Source organism: Leguminivora glycinivorella, chromosome Z, assembly GCF_023078275.1.
Source record: "Leguminivora glycinivorella isolate SPB_JAAS2020 chromosome Z, LegGlyc_1.1, whole genome shotgun sequence".
NCBI classification, from domain to species: domain Eukaryota; kingdom Metazoa; phylum Arthropoda; class Insecta; order Lepidoptera; family Tortricidae; genus Leguminivora; species Leguminivora glycinivorella.
Window position 1 is genome coordinate 35,202,521 of NC_062998.1, and position 12,293 is coordinate 35,214,813.

At 37.7% G+C, this 12,293-nt stretch overlaps 1 protein-coding gene across 1 annotated transcript in view; it reads right to left on the bottom strand.

The window, feature by feature from the left end:
* Positions 1–12,293, bottom strand: part of LOC125240471 — a 45,774-nt gene that overhangs the window by 33,306 nt on the left and 175 nt on the right. The window contains exons 2-12 of the mRNA XM_048148364.1: positions 10,644–10,789; positions 6,486–6,644; positions 5,669–5,865; positions 5,399–5,448; positions 4,897–5,081; positions 4,561–4,671; positions 3,945–4,260; positions 3,589–3,733; positions 3,062–3,203; positions 2,563–2,676; positions 2,004–2,176 (exon numbers count right to left, since the gene is read on the bottom strand). Coding sequence (XP_048004321.1) covers positions 2,004–2,176; positions 2,563–2,676; positions 3,062–3,203; positions 3,589–3,733; positions 3,945–4,260; positions 4,561–4,671; positions 4,897–5,081; positions 5,399–5,448; positions 5,669–5,865; positions 6,486–6,644; positions 10,644–10,789 — 1,738 coding nt within the window. The remainder of the gene's footprint in view (positions 1–2,003; positions 2,177–2,562; positions 2,677–3,061; positions 3,204–3,588; positions 3,734–3,944; positions 4,261–4,560; positions 4,672–4,896; positions 5,082–5,398; positions 5,449–5,668; positions 5,866–6,485; positions 6,645–10,643; positions 10,790–12,293) is intronic.

Consider the following 12,293-nt stretch of genomic DNA (forward strand, 5'->3'; position numbering starts at 1 on the left):
CTTCGAAACTATCCCAATGCACCCTGATAGCTATTTCCCGCGGATTCGCTGGCGACCCCGAAGAAGAGGAAAGTGTAAGAAGAGCGAAGTGGGAGTTAGAAGGAGACAAAAGATGATGTGACAGAAAGAATTAAGTAGCATTATTATGTCGCTCCATGCCTTCAACTATCTCCAATTAAAAAATCACGTCAATTCGTCGCTCGACGGACAAACAAACAGACACACACACTTTCGCATTTATAATGCCAATGTGTTTGCATTCCATTGCGGGCCGAATTATTTTGTATGAATTACATTTTAAATTCAATTCGTGAAAAGTTCCTATACTTGTATATTACTAATCACTATGAGAGATTCGCCCGTATTCGATTTACACATTTACACACTGTAAAATTCCGTATCCATACTCTTTGCTTTAAGGTATTTTTTTTTTTGGGTAACAATAAATAAATTACTGGTATGAGGGTCACTTTATTTATTTAACAGTAAGATACAATACAACAATTCAGCTATATCATAATATATAAAATACATTGAAATTATATACATACATTTAACATAACATCGACCCTCAAATGTTATTATTTATTTACTTATTAATTAACTTCATTTATTAATAACCATATTTGGGCCGGATGAGCTATGTATTATTTACACCATAAATCGTTTCAATGATAATCGTAATTATGCATGCAAAATCACATTCAACGCTATACACATCAACATTAGGAGGTGTTCACACGGGCACACGCCACAATCGCGGTGGCGGAAAGCAAGACAGCGATAGTATTTTGATATATCGTTCTCTCGCTTGTCGCCATATCGCTAACTCAAAAAACAAAGTAAAATAACTATATTATGTAAAGGTTCCAACACGAGTGCTATTGATGAAAATTCTAGACGGATGCTTTCTTCGAAAAACTTCACGTCGGCATTGCGCGAGAGTACGTAGTTTTAGGTTCCTGACCCTGTCATAATTAAGTTATTATAAATAGGGCCCGACATTTTACGGGGTAGTATTTTCGGCAATTTTATAAATATGCCTACTTAAGTGAATTCACAAGAGCTGTCAAGAATGGAATAACATGAAAATATCTATGTATGTATATGTGTAATACATTAACCGATAAGATGGTGGCTCTGACTGTATAACGGTGCAAGTGTCACCCATACTAAGGGCCAGTTGCATCAACCACATTTGACAGATACATTATCGTCACACAGCAAACGATTATGGGACTTCCCATACAATAAAATTTAACGAACGCTTTAACGGTGATAGACGGTTTGATGCAACCGGCCCTTAGTCTCGTTGGTTCCATTCGTGGCAACTCTTGCGAGTGCGCCCGACGGGACGGGGACAGGGAAGCGGACAGCTACTCCAGGTATTCGCGATGCCACACGCCGTCTTCGTCGATCCACACGACGTCTGGCCGGACCGCCTCCTCGTCATCTTCGTGTCATTCCCACCTATAACGTTTATATTTAATGCAGGGGTTGGAAAGGATAATTATCACGATAGTAAAAGGTCGATGATTATCGAATAACAAACAACTCATACACAGATCTTAGTTGGCTTAAATGTCAAAAAATATCAATCTTTTTCTTTATGAAAAAAATGTAACAAGTAAATTTCCTATAGAAGTGATAATTATCTGATAGTTATCACGAAGCGTAATTATCTTGACAATTTCGAACCCTGATTTTAGTAATATTGCAATTTCACGAATTGCAAATATTTAATTTAACTTGGAGAAATAAACGGGTTATCTGTGTAAAATATATTGATATTTTATGGTGAAAACTACTTCACCTGCACTTATTAAATATGCACATCGGTCTTTAGAACGAGCCTGGTTTAATTTAGTTACCTATTGTATAGCGTTGCCAACTTGGCACACGTTCTATGTATACACGTTCGTTTGCTTTGTGACGTAGAAATGACATAAATGTCATGTCGGTTGTCGGCGCCCGACACCAGGCGGCAGCAGTGCGCTACTCACTCGGGCTGCTGCGGCAGGTCGGCGTAAGTGGGCAGGAGCGCGTCAAACAGCAGGCGCAGGTCGGAGTGCGCGGAGGTGGCGGCCGGCGGTCCGAACGTGTAGCGGTAGCGGTTGACACCGTGCAGCGGCGGAGACGGGTCCGCGGAGACTAGGTTCGTCACTTGAGGCACCGCCTGAACATAAACATTAACCCCTTTAGTGTACATTTATGAATAAGGGGGTAAACATATAAAATTTGTACGATGGGGATAAGAACAGTTAAGATAAAAACGTCGTGAGGAAACTGGACTAATCCCAATAAGGCCTAGTTACCCTTCGTGTTGGAAGGTCAGATGGCAATCGCTTTCGTAAAAACTAGTGCCTACGTCAAATCTTGGGATCAGTTGTCATTGCGGATCCCAGGCTCCCATGAGCCTTGGCAAATGCCGGGATAACGCAAGGAGGATGGATGGGGATAAGAACAGTTAGTACTTTTCCTACCCACAAATTTATAAGAAAACAATACAAAAAAGGGCCACTAGCTTAGCTTATGTAGATATTAAGACATCGAAACACTCACCCCATCAACCAGGAGGTTGGCCATGGGCTTGATGACGCAGAGATGGCGGATGACCTCGTCCGGCCAGCTGCGGAACAGGTTCAGCTGCTCGTTCGCCAGCGCCTTCGCTCGTTCCTGTAGACAAATTCTAGTTCTGAATTTGCTCCAATTGAAACAGTACAATTCGAATTGATCACCAATTGTATACCCACAGATGTCATATATACCATAGATCAAGCAAACGGCCTGAGACATATTTAAAATTACAGGCAAGAATCAAATACAAAAACATCGGCCCCTATACAAATATATGAATTTGTTTCTTCTATCTAAATTAAGTTCTGTGTGTATACCATAATAACATATTCAAATCTTACGCTAACTTCCATATTTTTGAAGACCTAATCTAGATTGTCTGATGAATGTATTTACCACGTTACCTTCGCGTACAGTAATATCAGGTTTAACGTGCGGTGACCTAGTTCGTCAGTGTTCCGCCTAGTAGTTGAGGTGTCTGTACCTGTGTGGCGGGGTCCTTGTCGTATTTCTCAGCGATTTCGTTGGCGTTGCGCTGCAGCCAGTCGAACACGGCCGGCTCACGCCACTTTGACCACGTCAGTTTCGCGTACAGTAGAATCAGCTCTTTTAGGTTCTTCGTGATTCTGCAACATAAACATATGATAGACCGTTGTTGGAGCTGAGTCTGTGGGTGAATAATCTTTTTGTTTAAACTCTAAAAAGCCTCTTTTCGTATTCAAATTTACCTAACCTGCATTTTTGCGACAGCTAATACATATACAAAGTGTAACAAAAATCGTGAGGATCCCTTTTAAAAAAAGTAATATTTCTAGTTAGAAATAGAGGAAAAAGATCTACGTAGGTACAATTTTGATAGGTAGTAAACAAACTTTCAACTTTTACTAATTAGTAAACGGATATATACCGGATTCCCAATATCTTGACTGATAAGGTCAAAAGGTTTACTGGTAGATAATTTAGTCCGCCTTTTGTAAGTGTATATTGTTTAGTGTGCAGTGCGAGTCTCACTTGGTCTCGGCGATGGTGGCGAAGAGCGCGCAGGCCTGCAGGCGCGCGCCGGGCGGCGCGGACGCGCACTCCAGCAGCCGCAGCACCACCGCCGGGAACCGCAGCATGGCCGCCTGCAGCAGCCCGTCCGCCTTGCCCGTGTCCTCTGTCAATATTTATACGTTAGCCAGAGTAACGACAAAAAACGCCCCGAGTGAATTCAGTTTCGGAACGTCCGGCCCGAACACTCACGGATAAACTATCAAGGTTCCTAGTGGACTATGAAAGTTTAAAAGCATCGTATAGTGTAAAGGATCACAGATACGATCTGTTCAATAATACTAATGCATTAGTAGACTGTAGTTGTAGCCCTTTACCTTTATTTTTAGTAGCAACATGGAAATGCGCCATAGCATAAGAATACTGTATGCTAAACAGGAACCCGGCGTCTCTCTCCTTGGCCCAGTGGTCGACAGCGTCGATCAGCCACTGGTGCTCCCGCGCGCGCAGCGCTAGCGTGTCAATAACCAGCAGCACGGCCAGCGGGTCCGACGGGTCGAGGTTCAACAGCATCTTTGCTAGTTCTAGTGCTGTGCGATGGCAAGCCCGATTCGTTAGCAAGTGGATATATTTTAGTACAGCGACGTGGAATGTTCTGTTTTCCATGTACGCGTATAGCAGTCGCGTTCGGGGCTGAGAAATAGGAAAATGCATTATTCACTTACGTATTAATAAATAAATAAATAATTAATATAAATATTATATAGGACATTCTTACACAGATTGACTGAGCCCCACGGTAAGCTCAAGTAAAACGTCCATGACTCAGGAACAAATATCTGTGCTCATCACACAAATAAATGCCCTTACCGGGATTCGAACCCAGGACCGCGGCTCGGCAGGCAGGGTCACTACCGACTGAGCCAAACCGGTCGTCAAAATTCGTATTGTATATTGACTTTTTAAATAAGAACTGACTGAATGTGTACTCACATCTGCAAGCTGAAATGAGGGATGAGCGACGAACTGCATGTAGGCTATAGCACGCTCGACCAGTGTGTTGGCTGCGGTGTATTCTTCTATTTGGAACAACATGTCTGCACTCTGAGAACAATACAGTTATTATAAACCTGTAGGACTTGGATAATTGACGAGATGTCTCAAATAGACATTATAGATAGGCATAGGGATATGTGCTGCGTGGTCGGCAACCCTGTTTCTTGACGAGACTTAAAACGTGATTATTTTGCTTGTTATATTTGTGCGCAGCTCTTGCTGACCGATGTCACAAAGAGTACGCTTTGATTTGAGCTATGAGTGGTGGCGTACCTCGAGCATGGCCTCGACGTGCATGTGGCGCTGCTCCTCCTCGATGGCGGCCTGCGGCCAGCCCTGCCGGCGGCCCACGTAGACAAGATGCAGCAGCCGCTGGTGCATGTGCCGGTACTCCTTGCTGTGGTCGAACGTGAAGTGCGCGCACCCGTCCCACTTGCGGGTCATCGACATGGACAGCCCTGGACAAGTCAACAATCATAAATTCAAGGTAACTGTCTGTGTCCCAGCCATCCAGTATCTACAACTTTTAATAATAAAAATTCTTTATTGTGCACATTAAGTAATTAAATACAACAAGCTCAAATAAGAAATTAAGCAACAACATTATTGTTCAGCGGTTTATAAAAAAGCGGTGCATAAAGCCAGCTCCTGTAAATGGTAAGTGTTCCAAAAATATGCTATCGTGTAATAGGCGCATATTTTGTAAATAAGTAGTTACAAATTTATGCAATGTTACTTACCAAATTTCTTGAAATCCGCTGTATATTCGACAGACGGAACAATGATGGTTTTTTTTTAATTCGGAGTTGTGCTTGGCGATTCCCCCTGTTTACAAATAACAATATCATAGGTACATTGTGTTACATACAACTCTCAAACAGAATCTTAGTTAGTCATTCAACTCAAATGGGAAGAAAAAAAATGTTAAACCTACGCTTTTTAAATTTTTGCCACAGATGTTCAGATTTTGTATAAAGCAGACATTTTTTCGTTATTTTAAAATTAGCGACGATTAGTTTACTAATAAAAAAATAAATACACCAACCGTTTGTTTCTCTCTTCAGCGGGTTCAGCCCCGAACATTTTCTTCATCTCATTGGCGACGTTCAAGTGTTTCTGCTGCACGAGCAGCACGTCGGGGATGAGGGTCTGCGGCGGCAGCTCCTGCGACGCGGCCGGCGCCGCAGCCGGCGGGGCGCCCATCAACGCATTGATCTCCTTTAGCGACTTGTCTATTTCATCCTAAAAAGAGGGCAGTTTCCGGACAGATGTAGTGCGAAAAGCTTTTCCTTCGTATTTTTCGGAAAAGTTGGTATTTGTCATGCTAGTTCAGACAGCGTCAGTACGTCTGAGATTGACTGAAATATTTTCGCACTATATCTGTAAACTTGAAGCCTAGGATGCTTAAATGAGTCATAACTAGTTGTCCCCATGGCGACATGGACAACCTACTCAAGATTCGAGTTAACTTAGGTATAATGTTAGTGTTATTCGTGTTATTCCTGTGTGGTGACGGGTTAAGAATTTCACCACCCCCTTTCTTCACGTGGGTGTCGTAGAAGGCGACTATGGGATATGGGTTAAATTGTGGTGTAGGCGAGAGGCTGGCAACCTGTCATTGCAATGCCACAGTTTCGTTTTCTTTTAACCCCTTATTTGCCAAGAGTGGCCCTGAAGCTTTAGTAGTTTCATGTGCTCTGCCTACCCCTTTATGGGATACAGGCGTGATTGTATGTATGTATGTTATTCATGAAATCATGAGTTCACGATTCTATTGGTGTATCATTAAATTTTTGCACAGATTTTAATAAAAATACATTTTTTAAACTTGTACTTATAACAAGTAATAATAACAAACTGACCTCTCCATCTTCAACTTTTGCTGCCTCTTTAGCTTTCTTTTGTTTTTTCTTTTTTCGTTTATTTTTCTTCTTGCTTGTTTCTGGCTGGGGTTCAACCTCTTCAACTGATTCCGATTCTGATGGCTCTTGCTCTTTTTCAGAATGTGAGCTCAACTCAAGCTGTCAAAGCAAAAGGCAGGTTTAGTTTTGTTTAAAATATTCAATTTGGGGCTGTCCATAAATTACGTCATCGATTTTTTCAGATTTTAGACCCCCCCCCCCCCTATAATCATCCTATCGTCATATCTTAATGACCCCCCCCCCCCCTTCTCCCAAAATTGACGTCATTACCAGTTTGACAAAATAAAACATTGCAGATTTGAGAAAAATAGGGTATTATATGATTAAAATACTTGGTTATAGAATCATCTTTTATTATTTTTACTTTGGCAATAATCATTGATATAATATAACTACTCATAATATAATATAACTACTCATAATATAATATAAATACATAGTATAAAACAAAGTCGCTTTCGCTGTCTGTCCCTATGTATGCTTAGATCTTTAAAACTACGCAACGGATTTTGATGCGGTTTTTTTAAATATATAGACTGATTCTTAAAGAAGGTTTATATGTATAATACATTTAAGTACCACGGGCGAAGCCGGGGCGGGCAGCTAGTATTATATGTAATATTATTGTTAGAGTATTTTATCTGTAGTTATTACTGTATTTGTGTACATCTATGTTGCATTACTTATGTATGTTTATTATGAGTTATTTTAGTATTGTATGCGCCTTAGCCGCCTCTCACATTTGCAGTCTCACTTACTAGGTGTGCTGGAAGAAATTTCTTTTTAGAAATAATCTTTTTGTACGTGAAAAATAAACTATAAATAAATAAATAAGAATGACGTCAATTTCGAAACCCCCCCCCCCCCATCTATCATTTACCGTCATCCGCAGACCAAACCCCCCCCCCTAATTTAGAATGACGTAATTTATGGACGGCCCCTTTTTTCTAATTATTGTACACAATTCAAAAACACAAATATAGCACAGATTTGAACTCGGTAGCCAATCCCTTCTCCCCCCTGTTTTGGAGAAAGGGGTAGAAGAGATTGAAGGGACAACTGTGGGGTAATCATGTGGCGCAATTCACATTTCCCAAAACAATGCATACTCAATGCATACATATTGTCCATGGTTTTTATTTCAAATTCAACAATATGTTTAAGGCTGCTTTCAAAAAAAACGTCAAAAGAATGTAAAATTGATAGTTTTAGTCGGTGAAATACTACACTTTCCGTTATCCAATAGATTTATTTAATTCAAGTTCCAGTTAGAGCATTTTATTATCTTGATTTTTATAAGACTGGATTTTTGAAAACTAATTTACTAAATTAATTATGAATTTTTCTCTAATAATGCACGTTTAGAAAAACGCACGTATAGAGCTGAATCAGTCGATCTTATTTGTAAAATTTGGACAATTTTGAATATTAAAACGGGTAAATTTATAATTCGTATATCCTGTACCACAATCATTTCAGACTAGATTTTTATTTTAAGTTTTTGAAAAAGAGTAAACTAGCCTAAGGCGAATTCAATTTTTTTCAGAAATTACCTAAAATTAAGTGACAATTTCTTTGAAAATCTACATCACATCGAAGTAAGTTTTGTACTTAATTAATCAGCAACGTTTACTTAAATTGCTGTTATGTCTTAGTGATTATAAATTGCTATTATTGATTTTTGCCAATTTTTTGAAAACGAGCCTTCACCGGTACAATTGGACAGTGTTATGGAATAAGCGATCAAGCGACAGTTAGTTGAAATCGAGAAAATGAGCTAGAAAGATTTGAAATTTGAATCAGTTGTTGTAAGTTCATTTATAAAGTAAAAAAGTTAATTTTGACATTGAACCTATAAAAGTGTTCATAATTTAAATAGATAAAAAAAATAACACCATACCTATTCAAGTATCGAAGTTATTAACGTTTTTCCGCTTGATTCTTTATTGAACTAATACTGGGATGAGGTTAATTTATTTCGTCGTAGCGTACTATGAGACATATTTTGTCGCTTGATTCTTTAATGCAAATTGTTAGAGGTAAAGTGAATACTGGAATAAAATAAAATTTCATATATTTGAGTAAATAGTGCTGTTGTAAATAAATCAACAACAATGTTTTCCTCCACAATGATTAGGACTAATCCGTCTAACAATTTAGTTTTGTTCTCCAATCAACTTTTTTTAATAAATGTCAAAAAAATCAGCATATATGGCAAAATTGGCATTGTAACTAATAATAATTCATTAGTACTAGCCAGGATTACACACATAAGATATTATGATATAACAAAACCTCTTGATACTTAGTTCTCATTAAGTGAAATATCCTGCAATTTCAAATATGTAACAACGAATTAAACGACACTATTAGGGCGGTTAAATCGATATTGCGTTTATAAATCATCAAAACTTTAAACCAAAACGAATTAATAACATTTTTATGGCGTTTAACTCGATTTTGCGATTTAGAATATACGCTTATTATAATTTGTAAAAGTAAATTTGGCGTTCAATTTGTTTTTACGTAACGACTTAGTACACAGGACCATACAAATTTTAACGTGTCGCTTGATTCTACCCCTTAAAATAAGGCTGTAAGCATGATTTTTCAACAAAGAAATAGTCAATACTATAGATTATCACATTTATATCCGAACTGCATTCATAACTTTTTTTTCGGATTTTGGCGCTTAGTTCGCTATTCCATAACACCGTCCAATTATTACCACTTTTGGACATTTTCTCATATTTTGTTAGACCAAGTAGAAAAAGTCCTATAATGTGATATATATTTATAAACTACTCGCAAAGCCCTTTAATTTGATACCACACACGGTATGATCGAGCGCTCGGTTGCGATTTCACTATTTTTAACACGAAAGCCCTCTTAATAGTATACAAAGAAATTTCGTCACTACTTTTAAAAAAACTTGTATCTTCGTCTGTCAATGAAAAGAAAATTGTAGTAAGTATGTATGGAATGCATATAGACTTACTGCGTTTTAACTTTGAGAAACACCGTGAGATACGAGATTTTTTAAAAGTAGTGACGATTTACTAAAAATACAGCCTTGGATTTATTTTAGTCTACCTATAGTTATACATTATTTCGCTTAGCATTCAATTGCAAATGATAAACAACAATAAAATCCTGAAAGACTGTTTCACTTTTTCATAAATGATCATCTTGGTTTTAGCATTCAAATTCTTTGCATTTTTTGACAGTTTCCAGCAATTTTCATAATGGGTTCTGGTTACAAATTGTGCTACTAGCTACTATTGCCTCCTGGCTGCCAGGTACAATAAGACAATATCAATGAAAAATACTCAACTTATCCACATATTCCTTTCTCAGATCCAAAACTTATATGCTGTTTTTTGTGTCTTGATAAAACTACTCAGCCTATTCATAATAACCCATTCAGTGCCAATCACGCGAATCTGCATCACTAAACATGTTAATTGCACTGTGGATGCAGACATCGGCAATTAATGGGTTACAATGGCTATTCAATAGCTATTTATGACAATCCGCAGTGGTCTCTGCATCGAAACAGGTAAGGCTGTGTGTGTGTATAAATAAGTAAGCAAGTTACGCACAAAAACCATTTCATAAATTTGGAGTTTTTATAGGTTTGCAAAGCATGCCAATCATTATAAGAATGTAATTGAAAGTGTTGAGTAACATTTCGCTATAAAATAGTAAAATTCGCTTAGCAGTTCATCATTTTTGGAATGTAATAGTAATATGCTTTAAAATTCATATTTTAACACAGTCACTGCAGTACAGGGTTATAAAAATCTCATAAAAAATATCAGTTAGCTACTCTTGAGGCAATGAGGGTGCAACAGCAGTGCAATTTTGATAACCTGGAAACACTAGTAGATAACAAAATTACAATGTTATCTTGAAGTTGAAATTACAACATTGCATTGAAACTCATAAAATGGGTTGAACAGTTGAACCTTAAGTAGGCGGATGTACAAGTAAGGAGGCGGATGATATTTATTTTAGTATATGTAATCACACTAGTACTCACCCCTTCATAAGTCGGATGATATTTATTTTAGTATATGTAATCACACTAGTACTCACCCCTTCATAAGTGAACTTAGAAGCTGTATTCTTTGCATATAGAGGTTCAAAATCATCATCTGAATCCTCACAGGGCTCTGGCAGACGGTTATCACCAAATACTTTGCGTACATTTCTACTAGACATCTTCAAATATGGCTTGTATTCTGTAATTTAGAAATGTTAGCAATAAAAACGTTCAGACTTCACAGTATTTCAATAGAATAATTTTTCAATATATTACATTAATACGAAAGCACGGGGTTCAAATTCTAATACACTCAATACGAGGTGCGGTCCAAATGTCTCCGGCCCGACAAATATGGCGGAAGAGTTTAAAAAAAGTATGGATATCATTGTGTTCGTCATTTATTCCACTTTTTTGGTGTATAGTTTCTTTAGGTGTCTGTTGGCTGTAGGTTTTTTTACGGTGTTTAGTGCTAGGTTAGTGCCTAAACTTTTATCGTGCTTACAGCGAGATGAGTGAAAAACCGTGAGTTCATGAAACTTGAGACCAGCATAGACACCGCGTAGCGAGTTTTTTGAATGCAATCGCTACTGTAGATGAAACCATGGTTATGTAAGACGATACTCTGTACAAAAGAAAATTAATGGAGTGACAACGTCATGGTGAAAAGGCGCCTAGAACAACCTCTGTCACAAAATGCACGAAAAAAGATAAAGGCTACGGTATTCTAGGGTTGTCACGAAATTCTAACGATTTACATAAAAGAAGGGTAGACTACGGTAAATAGCAGATGCTACGCAATATTTTTTGTCCAATTACGATAGCAGATTATGCAGAATAGTCTTTAAAAACTTAGCAGAGGCACAAGGGCATCTCCGCGACAATTTCCCCGTTCACGCTGCTTCATTTTACAAGGTTGCTATAACGAAATGTGTCTTCAAAAATATTCGGCACCTACCTTATATTCGAGACGTGACCCCAAGTGATTATTATTTGTTCTAAAAACTTAAGGTAGACTGAAGTAGAAAAAAAAAATCTTCGTTTGACGAAGTGACCCGTGCGGTTTAGGGCGATTTTAAGGACAAAAATCTTTATTATTTTTATTAGGTGATGGAGAAGCTTATAAAGAGATTTGAAAAGTGCGTTGTGACAGAGGAAGACTATATTAAAAAATAAAAATAAAATTGTAAAGATATGTAAGCCCTTTCTTTGTTAGGCCGGAAACTTTTGGACCGCACCTCGTAGGTATTAGGTAAAATTATGATAAACATAGCTAAAATGTGCTTAGAATTCATAAAAATGAAGCGGGTAAAAAATTGTGTAACAAATGCCGAACTTAGACATTAATGCACATATTGCATTTTTTATCATTATTTTGAGTTGGTGGTTAAAAACGTATTGCACTGTTTTTCTTACCTCAACGCACAAACTTTACATATATTAGAAACTAAAAAGTAAAACTTACAATTAACGCAAGTATATAAATCACAACATGTGTAATGAGCATATGAGTGAATGGAATAGAACGAATGGAAGAACGATACTATGATATTGATATGTCAATTTTTTGTGTCAATGAAGTGTCCCTTTACCACAGTCTCTAATGAGGTTTTTTTTCAGGTATGTTAAAGACGTTGCGTCTTTTATGCAACTTCATCTTTAATAAATATAATATGATATACAAAAAAGATTAATATAAAATT